This window comes from Hydractinia symbiolongicarpus, chromosome 3 (assembly GCF_029227915.1).
Source record: "Hydractinia symbiolongicarpus strain clone_291-10 chromosome 3, HSymV2.1, whole genome shotgun sequence".
NCBI classification, from domain to species: Eukaryota; Metazoa; Cnidaria; class Hydrozoa; order Anthoathecata; family Hydractiniidae; genus Hydractinia; species Hydractinia symbiolongicarpus.
The window spans coordinates 12409724-12429469 of NC_079877.1; the positions used below are offsets into that span (position 1 = coordinate 12409724).

The 19746-nt window shown below is 33.6% G+C and overlaps 3 protein-coding genes across 5 annotated transcripts in view; 1 reads left to right on the forward strand and 2 right to left on the reverse strand.

The window, feature by feature from the left end:
• Nucleotides 1-967: 967 nt before the first annotated feature.
• Nucleotides 968-19020, reverse strand: LOC130635764 (TNF receptor-associated factor 6-like). Of its 3 annotated transcripts, none has more exons than XM_057445231.1 (8): nt 18935-19020; nt 5521-5627; nt 5219-5380; nt 3920-4075; nt 3521-3592; nt 3373-3444; nt 2883-2960; nt 968-2772 (listed from the first exon to the last, which is right to left on the reverse strand). In XM_057445231.1, exons 2-8 carry the CDS (start codon nt 5617-5619, stop codon nt 2482-2484), a joined length of 930 nt encoding a protein of 309 aa, XP_057301214.1. In that variant the 5' UTR covers nt 5620-5627; nt 18935-19020; the 3' UTR covers nt 968-2481. The 3 variants fall into 3 exon arrangements, with proteins under 3 accessions (XP_057301214.1, XP_057301215.1, XP_057301213.1); XM_057445232.1 differs by lacking the exon at nt 18935-19020 and adding an exon at nt 15645-15780; XM_057445230.1 differs by lacking the exon at nt 18935-19020 and adding an exon at nt 8823-9087.
• On the forward strand, nt 12104-16889 carry LOC130635763 (uncharacterized). The gene is made up of 7 exons (XM_057445228.1): nt 12104-12169; nt 12398-12691; nt 13174-13341; nt 13986-14126; nt 15452-15733; nt 16206-16393; nt 16471-16889. The coding sequence occupies exons 1-7, from the start codon at nt 12106-12108 to the stop codon at nt 16804-16806; spliced, it is 1473 nt and encodes a 490-aa protein (XP_057301211.1). The 5' UTR covers nt 12104-12105; the 3' UTR covers nt 16807-16889.
• LOC130635761 (uncharacterized) overlaps nt 18832-19746 on the reverse strand; it is a 37628-nt gene continuing 36713 nt past the window's right edge. The window contains exon 38 of the mRNA XM_057445227.1: nt 18832-19701. Within this exon, the coding sequence (XP_057301210.1) occupies nt 19523-19701 (179 nt within the window). The 3' untranslated portion in view covers nt 18832-19522. The remainder of the gene's footprint in view (nt 19702-19746) is intronic.

The following is a 19746-nucleotide window of genomic DNA, read 5'->3' on the forward strand; positions in this document are numbered from 1 at the left end:
GCTTTTTCTCCAATTATGGTTGTGTCACAAATTTTCTCTATTTTACAATACACTTTAAGTTCTCACGTGTTACAAATAATCCTATTGGTCAACTTGCAGACGAAACACAAGAGAAATGTTGTCACAAACTTTGGAACGAACCTGGCAACATCCGCGAAATCATTGTTTTTACGATAAAGATAAAAATACCCGTTTTTCAGATACATTACTGTAATGTCAAAATTGGGCTAAGGATATTTCATTTAAATATGGTCTAAGTTTTATTCTCACTTAGCAAGAACTTGATAATCATCCGACAAGCAACTTAATTCTATATAACAATATCAACTCTTATTTAGAAAATGAGACAGCCATTTCAGCGATATCTCAATCATTTTCTAAGTTCAAAGAAAAGTACAGAGTTAGAGAAAGTCACAAACTCTCAGAACTAATTCACTTGTAGTCCAAAAAAAATTATGACTATAATTTCGTAAAAATATATCAAGACAAGACAGCTAATTTCTTACTTCTTTGTCACTAGTAATTGAATAGGCTATTGTAAATTCACACATTTCGAACTTATCAAGTGCCACTTACTTATGAATCTTTAGAGTGGGCTTAGTACTTTTACGGTCTGTTACTGAGGCCAGCCTTACCATTCTTTACGTGGGAAATTTCATTGTGCGGACGCCCTAGAGAATGCGATTAGAAAATATTAAACACTGTTCACCTTGCCTCAATGTGTGCAAAAGTAGCGGTATTAAAACCTATTTTCTGCAGAGCATCGGCCATTTGACGCTTTTTTCTATGTTTAAAAAGTCCAAGATTGTAGTTTAGAAAGCTGTGAGTAGCCCTGTGGGCATGCCTGTACCACCCCTTTTCCCTCCTCAGGCATAATACGGTAACGAATGGAGATTTATTCCTGTTTATAGCTAAATTTGGATCTTTCCTTTTGAAGGTAAAATTAAACATTAAAAACTGGTTCGAATAAACTCGTTCATCAAATAAAAAATTACAAATATACATCAATGATTGATCATGAAGTATCAATGATAAGTTGGAAATGCTACTAGAGTCAGCTGGAGACTCATTTAGCAGAATATAAAGAGAGTACAAAGATTTTTTACGGTAAGTAAAATAATTTCAAAACTGCAATCACGTGAAGAATATCCTGACCTCTTATTCTATGGTAAATAATTACAATCTAGCCAACAAAAAATAAAGAATAGACACAACATTTAGTTAAATTTATAACCAAAGTGTAACCTGCAAAAGAGTTGCGAGTGTGTGGGGATATTTGCAAAATGAAAAAAAACTAAAAGAAAGAAATAAGACCATGTTTACGCGCAGGCGGGATAAATACTCATTCCGAGATGAAACTCATCCTGAGATGAAACAAAAAGGGTTTACATATGAGCCTCATCCCGGGATAAAATCAACATATTTTGATCCCAGGATGAGTGATCTTATCCTGTAATAAATCGTTAATTTTGCTAACTTTGCGTATGATAATTTGAAGTAATTTGTGAGTACAAAAGTCAAACAAGAAGTGCAGAATGATGGTGCCTAAGAATAAAAGCACAATAAATAATGATCAAATAATGGTTTAACTGGTATAAATTTATGATGAAATGAACTTTCACTTTTTATTGAAAAAAAAAATTTTAAAGGTACATAAACTAACAAAGGAAGTTAAAAACAACCTTTTCATATTTTTTTTAATCTCAAGTGTTTTTTTTTTGCTTTTATCATCACGAAAAGAAAGAACGAAATGTTTTTATGGCTCCTATATTTAAAATCATGTTCAAGAAAGTGAAAAAGTATGCATTCAGCATTCTGATCCCGGAATGAAAAAAATATTGTGTTTACACGCGTTTTCTTTCTGATTTCATCCCAGGATGAAATCAATTAAAAGTGTTTTCATCCATTTTTTCTTGATCTCATCCCAGTATGAGATTTCATTCTGTCTGAAACGCGTAAACTTTACGAGGATTTTCACTAGAGGCAGGGTTGAACTGGTCCTGGAACGAAACTCATCCCAGGATGAGATTTCACGTGAAATAAATGGATTTTTGTCATGTGAGAGTCATTACTCTGAAGGCATTAGCAACACTTGTCGTACAATATATAAAATATAGTGCAACATTTTGTCGCACGACAATCGTAGAAATTAAGAATTCTATTTCCACGACACGACATGCCACTTGTTTTATAGGTCGCACGATATATGCAACTTTGAAAACACCATTTTCACGCCATTCAACTGCTCTGTTACTTCTTGTTCTGCTTTGTACACATTATTTGTTTGATTTCTAATTAGTCGTTTGACTGTTTCACACGGCATGTATAAGACTGTCCTGCAACATAATATCTTTCGATAGTCGTTTGATTCTGGAAAGTTGTATGATAACGAAATTCTTTACCGAAAACCAAGCTAGAATATTGCAAAACCATGGCATACAAGGATGAGCTATGCTTTTCACAAATTAAGAAATAAACAAGTCATAGTATTATACATTTTGCTTTCATCTTGCATGCTTCTGTCAACACAGAATCAATTTTTTGAATTTTTTCCTCCACAACTTTGTTTTTATTTTCAATTATTATCAACTTCTCATCAATGTCTTGCTGAAAAGAAAAGAATTGGTTATCCTTCAACTCCATGTTTTCTTGTCTTAACTCGTTTAACCTTTGCTCCATGTCCTCTTTATACGCTTGAAAAGCTTGGTTAAGTAAGTTCATATGCTTCTTTTGAGCTTCTTCCATATGTTTGTTGTATTCGTTGATGTTTATCTGTTGTAGAAGACATTTGGATGAGACACAGTTGTTTAATTTTAATAATATGATATCTCTTGCACAATAAGGAAACTGTACAAAATTAGTCAGCAGTCAATTTAACTTACTAGTTCTGTGCAACCACAATGTTCGAATTCACACGGAGCAAATCTGTATTGACATTCCTGCAATCTGTGTTGAGATAACTACAAAGAAGTTTTATCTACAAATTACTTCGATTTCACTATTCACCATGGTCACTTTTAAGTGTCTTACACCTAAATCCGCCCCTGAAACGTCTCGTCTTAAACAATAAACTTTTCACAAGCGCCTTCTTCTATGAATAATTGTAGTGAATGCTTTATTCAAATAAAGCTAGCAATAAGAATTGGTGACATTATTTAGCATGTATGAACATAAGAAGGAATCGATTTTATACCTGAAATCTACCATAGTAAATGTTAATTATAAAAAAATGAATATTGAAAGAAACGCCTCGATCAAGCCTTTTTTAAAATAAATGTTCTTTGCATGGTTAAGAATAAAAATGATCCAGGCGTTTATTCAAAACAATATCCTACATGTTTTATGCTCATGTTCTACATTCAATGCACTTACCTCTCTTCTCGTTGTTTCAACATCACAATCCTCACAAAATACAGGAAATTCTTCACAAGATAATTTGTGACTCTAAAGAAGTGTAAAAGCATTAATCTAACAAGCAAAACATTCAATCGTAAATGGTGTGTTGATATAAATGGAATACTTCTCTGTTGTTGTATTTTTTTCCACATAAATGGCAACATTTTACTTTTTCTTTACAAGTTTCATGATGTTCCTATGGTAAAAATGTGAGGAATTAGTCACAAATCAAAGAGTGTCAGCTGAACGTCATTACGACGTAAGGGAGGGAGAGAGGAGGGATGGAGGGATGGAGGGATGCAAATCTTTCGATGTTAACAGAAACTGATTTGTCATCCGCACATTTCGCATGACCGATTGCGTGAGTGTTTGCGATTCTGACGTTTAGATCGGGGAGGAGAAGGAAAGAAGGGGTAAAATCTAAACGCTAGTTGAATGTGTTTTATTAGATTCTTGCACACTTGAAAATTTAAAAACAAAGACTAACACACGAAGTACTTTGTTTCAGATGTTTGTTACTTACATTTTTGTTTTTCAAATGATACGTTTCCTTGCAGCTATCGCATTCCATTGGTCGAAATAAGCACGTGCTTTCGTGCTCTTTTAGATCAATATATTCAAATTCTTCATTACAATAAGCGCAAGTTGGTAACGTGTGCTTTGCAGAAGACATGTGTTGCTAAAATGGATGTTTTAAAATGTGCTACATTTAAGTGTCATCGTTTTAAAGTTACAAAAATGGAGCCAAATGGTATTTGAAGCATAGTAAAGTAATACGTTTGCGTCCGTATTTGTACAAAGAATATTGCAATGAAATGGTGGACTCTAGAATATTTTGGTTTGGACAACTCGGTTTCCATTAAAGTCAGTAATCTCCGTGAAACAGTTATTTGCAACTGTTGAAGAGATAATCTCTACAACTTTTGCTGTGCAAGATCTCCTGCGTTGTTTTGTTTCACAACATGTGTTTCCGATAATTTCGAACGGCGACTGTTGTACAACATCTTGTTTGAATTTTGCACAACTGTTGTTTAACACCTTTTATGTTAAATGTAAATTTGTGTTTGCAGCAAGCCTTATCCATGAAAGATGGAAATGTTTCTGAACATAGGATTAATTCTTATGAGGAGGTTGTAAAGTGTCACCAAAATGCAAGAAAAACCCGTGTAACTTGCGCACACAATGTTTGTATATGAACTATATTGAATTGCTTAAAGTTTAAATCAGCAATGCTTGTTTTATACATGGTTGCACAGAGGATACTTCTAGACAACTTTCAGATTATTAACTCTACCAGTGCGCATGGGGCATAGATTTGCGCATAGTCGGCGGTGATTTGTACTCTTTGCGCATGCCTAATGAAATGTCGCCTGTACTTCTTTGAAGTATAGCAAAAAAACGCAGCATAAACTAGAACAGTTTCAAATGTTCGTCTCTTTTGGAATGACCCTTCATTCAAGATATTAAACAACATCGGTTATGGAGATTGCATGGTTCTTTTTTAAAAGTGTTACCGTTCGTATGAGTAAATGATCTTTCGTTAAAAGATGAGAATTACTTAATATAATGTTTGGTTAGATAACCTGTTCTTAAATGTATTATACCATGTAACATTTCAATATGCTTTATGCTTAGTAAAATAATTATCAGGACGTATTTCTTGCAGATAAACCCGAACTGTAAGCTGTAATCATTGCACGTGTAATCATTGCATACAGTAAAACCAAATGTTTCACTCTTTTCTTTTTAATTGCGTCGGTACTGCCCTATTTTGGTAAACAATAAATTTACAATTAAGTATTAACATTCGAAATAGACTTACCTGTTTAAAACGAAGCTTGTACTGATGTCCGCAGTATTTACAAACTTCAATTCTATGTGGACATGATTCTTCATGCTCTGCAGCAGAACTTTCTTGAACCTCCATCTTACATCCACGGTGTCGACACGTTACAATGGAGTGTCGACATTCTTGTAGATGCTCCTGGGGAAAATTAGGACTGTGATAGTACAAAAAAAATTATAGGAAACAATTGTATTTCATATTTGGAGTTAGATATAATATTACCGTACAGGTTACAATGATAATCAGTTCTTTGATCTGTTTATACATCTTTTACTTACCCCTAAGTGTAAACTTGATCCTGTCCAGCTGCACCCTTTGTTGTTACAGGGAATAAAACTGGGCTTCCTGATGTGTTGCAACGTTTCATTGTCATCCATATTGTTACCTGAAGAAGGAGGCACCAACAATCTTGAAACTTTCAATTTCCATTAAATTTCAATAAATTTTGTGCAATAAGAGCATTAAGAAAAACGTTTGTTAGGATTTCAGACTGTAAAAAATTATTTACTGGCATTTTAGCGAGGTTTTTGTTACAAATAGGGGTTTAACTGGTGATGGGCGGAATTATATGTGAAATGAAGGAAATACGTTTTGATTGGAAGCCAGGAAATGCAATTAACTTTGCTTCTGTGCTTCTTGAAATAAAATCTGCTACATCGATTTGTTACTTAATAATTATAACTATTTAAGTTTTCATAAGGCGATGAGATCAAATTTTCAGCAGCGGAAGAAAAAAGAGCTAAGGAAAGCTGCGTTGACTCTGTGAAAGCTATAAGATAAACAGATAAAAATTAGATGTGACTCACGAAGTCATTGTTGATGTGCTTTTTCCAGTTAAATGAAACTAAAAAGGTTAGTAAATATGGCGGAGTCAACTGTGAAATAATGTTCAGTCAGGATTGTAAACGCTATCTCGTTTTAAAACGCTACCGCGCTATGTTTGTAAACGGGACCATCCCGATTGTAAGCGTTCCAGGGGCAGCTATTTGGAGCACAGAAATCATCTTTTTGAAAACCCTAAGCATTTTATTAAATTTTAAGCTTTGGCAAATTTCTGAAAATTTGTTATATTTAACTTGCAACGCAAAAATATGCGTTTGTTCTTAAACATTCCAAAACAAGAATGTTCAATTATTTGGCTGGTTGAAAAGCAAATTACAGTCTTCTCCTTTTTATTTTTAAGAATATTCTTGCTTTTGTTGCTGCGTCCGCCCTTGCTTGTGTTTTCTAGTCCACACTACAAAATTTATACTGCGAGAAGATAATAAGATATGCGGGACTCAATAATACATTTTGATATCTTGCATCGATACGGTCTTTTTCTTGTGTTTGCGTTACAAGTGTGAACCAACACATTCCAAGTTAATTCACTTCACAAAAATATCAACCTAATTTTTTTTACCATGATTTTTTAATCAGTTCATCCCATTTTAAAACAAGACAAAAATTGAAAATCAGGTTGTCTTGCAAACAGGACGGTGATTTTCATCAAGACATAGCAATACCAATCTGCATATTCTGACGCTATAGATGAACTCCTGCGTGATGTTATTTTTTAAACTTTTCAGCGGTAAACTCATTGACTCTGACATTTGCGTGGCAGAAAGAAAGATGTTAGGATGTGGTGCAAAGAGGTCTTTTTTTGTGGATTTCTTCTCGCGGAAACATCGTTTGAGGTTTTAAACTATTATCGCGTACAGATTGATGCCTTCTGATTAATATGAAATCATTTAAAGTCCTAATAATGCCTCCGTGTGACAAAAAACATTTTGCTCAACCTAGTCCCCCCATCTTTTTTCTTGCTATGGAGACGCCATTATTACGGCTAAAAATGTAAACAAAGGAATTCATCTCTGAATGGTTTATTAACAAAAAGCAAAAATTTGGTAAGGTTTTTGAGTTGTATAGCTTTCCTAAATTCGGAGCTATATTTATTAACTCGAGATTCAATGTTTGACTTCAAACAATTAAAGGGAATAACCTTACATGGTTTTATCGTGTTAACTATTTACATGTTTGTTGTTGTTGTTTGTTGTTTGTTTTTATAAGCAAGTGAAAATCTGCAATTAGGCTGCGATATGCTTATCCAGTGCCATAACCACAATTTTAATGGGAGGGGGGGGACTATATAAAAAATGTTTATATATAAATATCGCTTTATATAATGGCTACCCGAGGCGCCTTCATGGTGGGTAACGAGTTTAAAATTTTCCAATTTTCCATCTCTAGATTGGCGGAAAATTCCCTTCCAGACGTCAACGATCCCATGGTTCAATATTATAAATCACGATGAATGTTTCGGTATTTTTGTAATTTAGAAAGTCTGCATTGTTTAATTGGCATCAAAATTTAGATAAAAATTTCCATCAGAAACCCATTCGGACTTTTTAAAAGCCCCCATAAAGCATTCAGTGAATTTTATAATAATGATCTATGGGAAGGATCCGAATATTCCCAAACAACTTTCTCTCTTTTTAATAAATTTGTTTACTACTTCTACTGTATGATTTGTGAATATGTATTAGCATCAGATGATTTATCCGTATACCAGTGGTTGTATGTCGAAGGTAAGTTTTTATGCGGTTCAAAGCTGAAAAACATCGTTCGCTAACAGCATTTGTTGCAGGCATAACCAACATCACTTTTCCCACTTTTATAACTTCTAACAAAAGAAACGCTTCGGTTCTGGTAGATTAAAGTAGTTTTCTTGGGTTATCTAACTTTTGGAGAAATGACACTAAATCTGTCTCTCTTTCTTTCTTTCTTTTTCTCTCTCTCTCTGTCTTTTTTTTTATAGGAAAATTATTGGGGGGGGGGCTGTGCCCAACTGCTCCCCCTCCCTCTGGCGGTTACGGCACTGTTATCGTATTAGTCCTGCTCTTACCTTAAACAAGGCAAGTTAAGGGTTTTTATGTATCAGAAAATACATACCGTAATGATCCGATTAAGCGCCCAGCATTATTTAAACGCCCCTCGTTCAATAAGCGCCCGGCGCTTTTAAGCGTCCCCCTCGAACAAGCGCCCACCTGAAAAGGGGGCACTTAATCGAAAACTACCCTGAGAAATTGGGCGCTTATTTAAAAATTTTACTTTCTTATATTGAGAACCTTAGAGAGACTAAACTTCATTTTGTTACATATTTTGTTCAGTTTTACTATTTAGGAAAAAAATTAAAATTACCGTTGTCTTTAATTTGTACAAACTTAGGAAAAATTTATAAGCGCCCAGCATTTTTTAAGCGCTTCCCTCGATTAAGCGCCCATGCAAAAAATCCATTTGATAAGCGCTCAGGGCGCTTGTTCAAATCATTACGGTATGTCTAATTAAAATACCCATAACAGAAGAAAAACACACTAAGAAGGATTCACAAAACTGGACAGCACATACCTCAAAATTCCCCCATCTGATCCTGGATATGTATATTTTCTACTTAAAAGTGCTTATTGTGCGCATGCCCATTGTTCTCAAAGCAAAATCAAAACATTATATCGCACGAAAAGTGGTACATATACGTGAAATGTAATCTGGATGTGGGTACTTGAAAAAAAAGGGAAAAAGAACGTCAGACGACTCTACTTACATATTTCATTGCGATCAATATTCTTGAAGTAGAAGCCCATTATACTTCAAGACGTTCTCTCTTCCGCGTTTATGTTTGATTCACAATAAGCAATTACACGAGTTATAAAAATTTTATTATTCAAAAGAAAAGTATTTTTATGTGCCGAATGCGGTTAAATAAACATTAGTATTAACGAACCGTGCGTGGCCGTGAAGCAAAAACGTGATATGTGGCACGTACTTTGACCAGCATTAAGTATACCACTGTGATGATTGTGTGGACATCAAGAATGTGCACACATCATGACTGGGTGCACCCACGTTTCCACGCGCTTTTGTCTTTTGGATATGAGAAACCCCTGGGACGAGAATGGATTGTTTGTTAAATATTATGTGTTAAGACATTCTTCTCCAGGCCCCTGTAGAAGGTTGAAAAATCCTCGTTTGTAAGGGGGATGTAAAAGTTTTATTGGACATATACAGGGATGCGGTTTATACGTTTACAAATATGATGAATGCAGTTTGTTATGTAAGGTCACTAAACAGCCAATACACATCTCATCTTTTTATTTGCAGGCTTCCTTCCTCCTTTGTTGCGCCGAGAAGGTAACATACATCAAAGGATAGATTTTATGATGTTTTACTTATTTTGATTTCTTTGTTATGTTCTAGCAGCTGCAGGATTAGTATTTTTATATATGTGTACATTTTATAAGTACATAATGTAAACACGAGTATTTATTCTAACTCTGTGTGAAATAGCAGACATGAAGCAAACGAACTTGCAAGTAAAAAATAAAGAACGGGCTTGTACAACTTCCCTGAACCGTGAAAATTGTGACAAGCAAAAGAAGGACACAGAGTTGCCATTCAACTTACCTTTGAATAGATTATTATTTGCTCGTAATTCACCGGAAAAATAACACAGAAGTTAAGAAGACAAATAGGCAAAGCAGTTTCGCAAAAATTTTAAATCAACTACGTACCATATATGGCTATCCAGTATCTATCTTCCATTATAATTAATTAAACATAACAAAACTTCCTCGCTTCATGTTAGTGTCTTTTGATTGAATTTTGCAAAAACATTGAAATTATATTGCACATTATAACCACTCGTTAACTTGATAAACAAGTATGTACTCACGGAATCCAATTCATATGACATTTTTTCTGGTCAAATTGTCAACAGTAACACAAAGTATAGCTAAATATAGAATGACTGAATCGTGGACTTTTATTGTAGTTGAAAAGTTAAGTAAACGGGGGTAAATCTTGTTAAACTGAATTTTGGAAAAATAAAATTTTCTTCCAAGGGTGAGCTCAATGATGAGCATAACTTGTACTAAAGACTTTTTCTTAACGTCCACGATTTATTTTAACATCCTATCTACCATATTTTATTTACTTATTACTTTACTATTATTTACTAATAAACATGGCGCCATGGATTGAGACCTCCTGACATTGACCAACATCCAGCATATTATCCACGTCACTAAAATCACATTCTTTTATGTTGAAAATTTTATGTGGTGTTGTTCGTTACATCAATGCATGCTTGATGTAGCTTTGCAGACGCCTAAGGAGTCGATTACGCGCACTCGAAGTAAAAACTTGAAAATCTCTCGCTGGCGTGAGTTTCATTCTGGGTACGTGTTAACTTGCAATTATGTGATAACGTGGCTTGGTTGTTTCGCCTAATTATTATTTCGGCATTGTCGTGAGGGTGGATGAATAAGTAATTTTTTTATTATCAATTTAATTTTTTTATCAGCCAGGTTTACCACAGGCTCGGAAAAAAATCTATCGCTTTTCTTTAGCGCCAGTAATTATACTCATAACTTTATAATTTCATAAATGTCACTTCATATTTTCGTTTCAATAATGCTGTAATAATTACCACAGGATAAATTCTTACTTAACCCGTCCTTATATAACATTCCTTATTTGTTGGTAGTGTATTAGTGTATTAACAGCTTTATCTGTCCTTTATTTATCGCATTTCGTTTGCTCATAACACGGCTTTTTCTCGCGTACAGACTGACAAAATACAGGTTTAGCGATGATGCCAGGGTTTTGCTGGACAAAAAATTGATTTCAATTTTTAGACAAGTGCAATAATTTTTGTTTTAATGTTCGTGAGCACATATTTTGTATTAAAAATGTTTGTACCTGTGATATACTGCTTATTATCCTTTTTACACAGCTGAGCTCATGCATTTCGAACTCCCATAATTCGAGAAATCTTGTAAATTAAACAGATTTTTGATTCCATTGGCCGTATTTTTCACCATGTGTAATTTAAATGTTGCAAGGTGGGAATAGTTTTCAATTCGAACCCTGGAATTGGAATGTTTTTACGTATTTAAATATTTGGAAAGCTTCTTGAGTTTTGTTATTCGCAGCGGATACGAACAAATTGGCAACAACAAAAAAGCACAGCAAAGTTACTTAATGACAATACAACCTTCTATTAGCGGACAACATTTATAATGGATACAAGTGAAATAACAGACCCTCATAACTAAACCTCTTTGTAGCGGCACTTTAAGAGCAGACACATCTGTGTCTAGCAGACGTCTAAATTTACAATACACATTGGAGAATTGACACTTTAAAGTGCTGGAACGGTCAATAATTGTCCATTTAAACAATTCTTTCAAGAAGTGTGTATGCGCTTACCCAAGACATTTGCTTTTCATTATCGTTTAATTGTTGTAATTTGGGAAAAAGAGCGTGTCGGCAATTTTTCGAGGTCCAGATAGTATCCGCTATAGAGAGTTATAATACAGTGAACTCTCGATATAGCTTTAAGAAACTCTTTTAAATCCTTCCTATATAACAAACCTCCAATATAGTTAAATCTCGATTTAACGAGCCAATTTTTTTGTCCCTCAAACTCAAAAAACATGGATATAACGAGCTTAAGACACTATATGTAACAGAAACCGGGCAATGCATCATCGGTTTCAATGTTATGTTTTACAAACACAACAGTGTCTTCTAAATAGAACTGTTCAAACTATAGAAATATTAGTAGAACCAGCAGCAGAACAAAAACTCTCAGATATCATTTTGCCAATAAGATTTTCATCAGCCATATTTTCTTATGGAAAATGCTTATAAAACAAGTGTTAAAGCCAATGATTTCCAAGAGATAATTCGCTAGGTTTATGAAGACGCTGCTTGTGTAATGTAAACAAAAATTCAAAAATGCTGCTAATGAAATTAATCAAATAGTGACGTCAAATTAATCAAATATTGACGTCAAAGTAGTGCTTATTAACTTAACAAATTGCATGCATGTTGCGTTTAAAATGTGGTTAGAGCTGCTCGTGCTCTTTTACCTTGCTGCATCGTCAGGTAAGTATATATTGCATTCAGAATGTTCTCACTGGTTTTTGCATTGTCCAGATATCTGATGTGTTAGAATGTGCTCCATGCTATCGACACACTTTTTCTCAATTAATAGTTTGAATTGCCAAAGTAATCTTGGTTTTAGTACATTTCGATTGAACAAAATGTCACTGTTAACATCGTATATCTTTCACCACTGTTGGGTTATGTCCTTTCTTTATTTTTCCTTTTCAGGCGCCATCAAATCTGGCTCGGAATCCACATTATATGTCTCTCTTGGTGAATCTGCCATTTTGAAGTGCTGTGTAGATCCAAACACAGAAGAATATGATGGATTCTTTAACGCAGATGAAAAGCAAATCAGCAATTTGGATGGGATAGAAAATTATGAGTTTACTGAAACGATTGTTTCAGAAAACAAAAAATGTCATAACTTAACCATTAAACAGATGAGTGCGGAATTAGTTGGAGAATATATCTGCAAAACAAAGAAAAATGATGTCATAATCTTTCGCTTATTTTTAGACGGTAAAGCTATGTATTTCTAATTAAGACTATATTTCCAAGTGCACAAGCAAGCGTCCTAACCATTAAAGGTCAGGAAATAGCCAGGCAAGAATCTGGCAAAAGCAGCCAAAATGTTGGACCGCTATAAAACTTTAAGGCTTGGTTGCAATCATAAAAAGGGCGTAAAATGTTTTAGAAAGAAGATGAAATGGGCTACCCAACGGCGCCAAACCTATCTAGGTCTTGTCTTAGCCTTTAACCGCATTCCAAATTTCTAGAAAATTTATTGACTGAAAAAAGGGTTTTACCAAAAATTCTCTACACCTCATGGGGTAAGATTTATACCGGTTAGGCCCTCCATTCTCAATAAAATAGCATATTACGGGATAATTGTTGTGCCAAAGTAAGACGTTTGCCTTTTTTTCCTTTGTGTATTTTCTGCTAAAGATAACAATTGCGTTGGTACAACAAGTGTATTTGAAAATAGACTTTGTTTTTTTTAGCATCTATTGATTCTGTGAAGTCACCTCAAATACTGACAAACAAGAATAACACAATACATATTTCTGTCCACGGCAAGCCGTTTCCTAGTATTGACTGGATTAGGTATGTGGATGGTGAAGACAAACCAATTGCAAAATATGATTCACAGAAAAAAGAAATGACATTAGGTATGTACTTTGTAGTTTTATTATGGTAATGGAGCGTGTGTCAGTCACGTTTTTTTCACAAGAAACATGCACACAAGAAACATAGGCTCAAATTAGCAAAAAACTAAGAAACATCTAAGAAACATGGGCAGGCTCAGAAAGGCAAGAAACTATTATTTTCTAAGACACATTCTTCTCAAAGAACCACAAACTAAATAGAAAGAAAGTCAAACAAATCAAAAATTGTTCCATCATCTGCACCCCCTTTTTCATGAATAACAGAGGAAGGTCCAACCAATGTTTTGTGGGTTTGTAAAACGATATCTTTGCTGCGCATGTGCAAAAACAAGTTTTCATTATGGGTGTAAGAGCATAGCAAATAGTGAAAAAAAAGCAGCGAAAGTTGTATGCACCTTTTTATGATGAAAGATACTCACAGGAAAACACTTGCATCGATTATTCTCAGGCATGTTTTTAAAACAATTCAGAATAAGAAACAATTAAGGAACATTTGAGGCTTTTTCTTGAAAAAACTAAGATACATTGAGCCTAAGCCCAAATGCATGTTTCTTGCAAAAAATAAAAACGTGTAATGCTTTTCAACTCGTTAAGAATTAATAATTAATTTTTGAATATTCTCTAAAAACATTTCTCTTGTCGTAAAGGCAAGGAAAGTTATAGAATCTCTCAAATCAATGGAAGTTTGAAAATTGCAAATCCGACAAGGTATGACCAAGGGATGTATCACGTTTTTGTACACAAGAAGATGTCCAAAATTCAAAAATCGATTGAAGTTCGAGTAGAAGGTAGGAAAACTGACTTTGTCTGCTTCTATTTTCTTCAATTGCGTTTTCTTTAGTTGTTTTTGCTTTTCTTTGCTTTCTGTGTGTTTGTTTGTTTTTTCTTTTCTTTGTTTATTTGTTTGTTTTTTCTTTTCTTTGTTTATTTGTTTGTTTTTTCGTTTGTTTGTTTGGTTGTTTGTCTTGTTGGTTGGTTGGTTGTTTGGTTGTTTGTTTGGTTGGTTGTTTGTTTGTTTGTTTGTTTGGTTGGTTGGTTGTTTGTTTGGTTGTTTGTTTGCTTGGTTGTTTGACTGGTTGTTTGGTTGTTTGTTTGGTTGGTTGTTTGTTTGTTTGTTTGTTTGGTTGGTTGTTTGTTTGTTTGTTTGTTTGTTTGGTTGTTTGTCTGGTTGGTTGTTTGACTGGTTGGTTGGTTGGTTGGTTGTTTGTTTTGTTGTTTGTTTGGTTGTTTGTTTGGTTGTTTGTCCGGTTGGTTGTTTGTTTGGTTGTTTGTTTGGTTGTTTGTTTGTTTGGTTGTTTGTCTGGTTGGTTGTTTGTCTGGTTGGTTGGTTGTTTGTTTGGTTGTTTGTTTGTTTGGTTGTTTGTCTGGTTGGTTGGTTGGTTGTTTGGTTGTTTGTTGGGTTGGTTGTTTGTTTTTTTTGGTTGGTTGGTTGTTTGTTTGGTTGTTTGTTTGCTTGGTTGTTTGACTGGTTGTTTGGTTGTTTGTTTGGTTAGTTGTTTGTTTGTTTGTTTGTTTGTTTGTTTGGTTGGTTGGTTGGTTGGTTGGTTGGTTGGTTGTTTGTTTGTTTGTTTGTTTGTTTGTTTGTTTGTTTGTTTGTTTGTTTGTTTGTTTGTTTGTTTGTTTGTTTGTTTGTTTGTTTGTTTGTTTGTTTGTTTGTTTGTTTGTTTGTTTGTTTGTTTGTTTGTTTGTTTGTTTGTTTGTTTGTTTGTTTGTTTGTTTGTTTGTTTGTTTGTTTGTTTGTTTGTTTGTTTGGTTGGTTGTTTGTCTGGTTAGTTGTTTGACTGGTTGGTTGGTTGGTTGGTTGTTTGTTTTGTTGTTTGTTTGGTTGTTTGTTTGTTTTTTCAAGTAAGAAAGTCAAAATAATGTAAGGTTTTTTATTTGGCTTTTCTGAAAAGCCATTCTCTATAGAGATAATTTACTTAGATTTGAACTCCGATCACAAAGGGCGAGTATAACAAGAACGTTTTTACGAAATTGAAAATGAACCTGCGTGCAATATAGTACTTAGCAGTAAGGTCTTAATCTGCAGTTGCTGAAATCACTTCAGTTTTTTTCTCGCAAGTAATTTAACCTTTCCTTTTTTAAACACTATCTATTTTAATTTTTTTACTAGAAGCTACAAAAATAATAATTGATCAAACAGCTTTTATAGCAATGAAAGGACCAAAGAAAGTAATTCAATGCACAGCATATGGTAACCCTCTACCAAACATAACATTTATTACATTATCTAAAGAACAGTTAACAAAGTTCGAAAGAAAAAAACTCAACAAAACTATCATTCAAGCTAAGATAGACGTACTTACCAATGATTCTTATCTTGATTGCATGGCATCAAATAAACTTGGATCTGATTATATCAGAATTGACATCAGTGACAGTGCAACCATGCAAGGTAAGATCACTGCTGGTGTGTCCACTGTTGATATGTTTAATCTTATGATTGTTTTTTGTTAAAAAATTAAAGAAGAATCAAGTTTTCCTTTAGTTGTTCTATGTTTAGGCTAATGGTAATGGTGGTACTGGCAGCTCTTAATTGCATTTTCTGTAAAGTTTGACCACATATTGATGCATACATTTTAACCTTTAAAGCAATATATATATAAAGTGCTTTCCTGCAAAACATGTTTCAAACCCTTTGATCATTTTTTTTTTGTTAGAAGTATACTTTATAACAATATCAGGCTGGAATTTTAGGTTAAAAACAATGAGTCTATTGTTTAGAACAAAAAGGAAACCCGAATAATGACCAGCTTGGTTAGGATTTTGACATTCTTATAAAGAACCATGTATATATTTATACTATCTTTTCTTTCTTTTTTCAGGTATAAATTTTGGTATAAGTCTTGTGTATTAAAATGTTTTAGATGCTGCAATCCACCCAAAGTTAGCTTTCGCCATTGGCATTATCATTGCCGTGGTATTATGCGGGACGTTGATCTCATGCGTGACCTACTTCATTCGTTCGTTGAAACAGCAGAAGACAACTACCGACACAGAAGCAGATTTTTTTGAAGATCTTGTTAAAGAAAAAAAGCGAACTAAAACCGATCAGGTATTTTTTTGTTTTGTTTTACTTGTTACGGTGGATATAAAAATTCAAAATTCTATTGTTATTTTATGATTTATTAGGATAAAGGTAGGAGCCGAAAGAAAGTAATTCCCGATGTTAATAACGCAGATGTTAAGGACGTTTACATGTGGTTAAAAAGTGAGAAGACCAATCAGAAAGCACTACCTGTGCGCGCGAAGAAGAAACGAACCAATCCAAGTAAAGAAAAAACTGATGACGTGCAAAACAGAGAAAAATCCAGCGATAAAAATACGAGAAAGAGAACTCGAGATAATAGTGAAATAAAGACAAAACAAGATGAAGCTGGAATGAAAAAATCAAAAAAAAGAAAGAAGCTTTCTCCCCCTGTTGAGGAAAATATGGCTCGCAAAAAAAAGAGCAAAGATATTAAATAGAAGGGTAAAATAAATGTTAGGGATTATCAAACAATTGTCAATGACCAGACCAATAGCCATCTAAAAACTGCTGAAAAATAGATAAGGTGATCGCTGTTTCAGCGAGCTAGTCATATGCTATCAGCTGAGTTGGTGATTATACTTTAACTGTGCAATTTACAAAGACAATGTGTTAAATCAAAAGCAGAGATCGAATATGCCCCTTCAGTTGATACCAAAACACATTGGTCCCACTTAAACTATGAATTAAAGTAATGTTATAGAAAAGCAAAACTGGAAAAAGCAAACTTTCTTTTTCAGTGTTCTGCTTAAGTTTTTGACTTGAGTTTAGATAATAGTAAATATGATACTGACAAAATTTCCTATACAATGGTGAACGAGGTATCTTTGTTTATTGAAACATTTGAAAGTTTTTGATGAAATTAGACACCGATCACGTGGCTTTCAGGTGTGTTCTTCGTTAAAGGTTTTTTAACTACACCAATGTTTATGGTTTTATCATCCTCCGTTTGAATTATCCGGATAAAAACGGATACAAATTAAATCATTACAGGATGAGCTATATAGCCTTGACATCAACATCCACTTTAGTATCACTCATTAAAACATTTCGCGAAAATTCAATTTCGCGTATAAAGCAAATTTGGAAATTTAATATCAGACTGGGATTTTAAGTTAAAAACAATACACCAGCTTGGTTAGAATTTTAGTATTCTTATAAAAAAAACGTGGATTGTAACACCCGCCAGTGCAATTTGAGGGAATAATAATTTTGATGTTTTTACTTCAAATTCTTAAGATAATTGTATTGATGTGTGCTTTAATATATCAAGTCAGCTAGCCTAAAGGAGATACCTTTCGCAAATTTCGCGAGTTTAATGTCAATTCAACGAAATTTAGTTCTGGCGAAAACTTTTGACAAACTCTCCACACGCTTTTTTTAAAGAAATATCAAAATTTTAATCAGGCTGGTCATTATTCTTTATTTCTTTTTAACATAAAATCAAAGTCTGCTATTCTTATAAAACATATTCTTTTAAAAAAAATGTATATTCACGAAATTCCCTGAAATTCATTCTCGCCAAAAAAAAATGCTTTTGAAGAAAAGCGATTTGCGCATTTTTTTCTCCTGACTTTTCTACCACTTATATTATGGATTTGTGTGTCTTAATATTTAACTTTTAAATAATGATGTCAAATTATTTTTCGCGAAATTTTGACTTATTGACTTACTTACACCCGGAAACTTTAAAAATTGTAGCCATAAGCAATTGAGAAAGCCGTTACATGTGTTTTTTATAAGTATGAAACGAGCATCCGAAAGCCTGAATTTGGTCATTTTTTAAGAATATGCTAAGCTTGTTGTGAAGTTTTATGTTTTTTCTTTCTTGAGCAGTTTTTCTTTTTATTCTTTATGTCTAAATTAACCAATATGTAGTGAGATTTAAGTTGTAATTACTGATGTTTAAAATTCAAATGCAATATTTTTTTCAAATAAACATATTTTGAGCCTGATCATGTGTTTTCAAATAAGCATGTTTTGAGCCTGATTATATGTAATTATATTCCAATAAATCTTTCAAAACGCACTCTCAACTTGTCCAAGTTTACAGTTAGATGTAACATCTTCAAGGGTGCTAATATTTGCTGACGTTAGCACGCCTATTCTTCCATTTTCCAATATTTTTTTAGTGGTGAATCAGGTTGTTCCATATAGACTGCAGACACTGCAGCCAGCGTATTTTTAACGACACTTGCTCGGCTTAAACTCTGCAAAGCACAGACGTGATGTGGTTTTCTAATTTCAAGATAGAACTAAAAAAAGGGACAATTTTTTAAATATCATTTGCATGGTTGCAGTTTATGTAAACCAGTCAAGCAAGTTCGCACAGCCTAGAACCTACACTAAAGTGAAAACAATCTTCAGACTAAGGTTGTTGAAATGTGCGGTAACCGTTTCTTTTCACGATATATCAGGTATCAATTCAAAATGTCGATTTAAATACTTCATACATAACACAAACATTAAATGTTTAACTTTTTATTTCTATATTTTATAAAAAATACAAACGTAAAATTTAATTCTTACCGACACATGTTTTTTTTACAAGAATACAAAAATTCAAACCTGGCAGGTCATTTTTCTTATTTCTCTATGGTTCCAAACAACAGACCATTTGTTTCTAACATGAAACAGCAGCGTGATATTTTTTCATAAACCACATTCTTATTCTTAAAACACATGTGCTCTTTCACTGTCCAAATATGGTCATTAAAAATAATTTTCAAAGCATTGACGCCGCTCCCAAGAAAATAATTACAATGCAATAAAAAAAAGGAAATTATTATCAAAACACACTTAACAATCATATCAGCTACAATTACAAACAGTAAAATAAAAAACGCAACGAAATTATTCGAACACGCACGCGTCCTGGACGCCTATTGATTTTCAGTTTTTATCCAAGCTATTTTCAACATTGGTGTTCCAAAGGGTGTGTCATATGAAAAGAACAATCTTTACAAGTTCAAAAAAGAAAATATTTACATTATAAGTAAGAGGTTCGCGTAAAACTGACAGAGGTTAAACGTTCCTAGTAGTTATGAAACTAAATAGAGCTGATGCTAGCTATGAGGACTTTCAGTAAGCACACCCTTTTGTTTTTGTTTTTTATGCTAAAGAGATTTTAAATTTTAAAACAAGTTATAATAATATTTACACAGAGTTCTCTTCATCGTAACCTTTGTTTGTTTGGCTCTCGTTGTGCGTATTGTAGCTCGCTTTAGTTTTGGAACTGGACCGATGCCAATAACAAACCGCAATTATGCAAAGCAATATCAACACTAAAGCTCCGAGCACAATTAAAACAACCTTCCAATTCTCAAGATTCGCTTCTAAATAAATAAACAAATAAATATGTTAGTTATGTCTAAGTTGCT

Excerpts from the sequence above, each read along its gene's own strand:
- LOC130635764 (XM_057445230.1), bottom strand. The coding sequence starts at position 8,862 with ATGGGCTTCTACTTCAAGAATATTGATCGCAATGAAATAT. Across the intron at positions 5,628-8,822 it reads TATTGATCGCAATGAAATAT|GTAACAATATGGATGACAAT; the intron begins GTAAGTAGAGTC and ends CTCCTTCTTCAG. Across the intron at positions 4,076-5,218 it reads ACAAGCTTCGTTTTAAACAG|CAACACATGTCTTCTGCAAA; the intron begins GTAAGTCTATTT and ends CATCCATTTTAG.
- LOC130635763 (XM_057445228.1), top strand. The coding sequence starts at position 12,106 with ATGCATGTTGCGTTTAAAATGTGGTTAGAGCTGCTCGTGCTCTTTTAC. Across the intron at positions 13,342-13,985 it reads GAAAAAAGAAATGACATTAG|GCAAGGAAAGTTATAGAATC; the intron begins GTATGTACTTTG and ends CTTGTCGTAAAG. Across the intron at positions 15,734-16,205 it reads TGACAGTGCAACCATGCAAG|ATGCTGCAATCCACCCAAAG; the intron begins GTAAGATCACTG and ends AAAATGTTTTAG.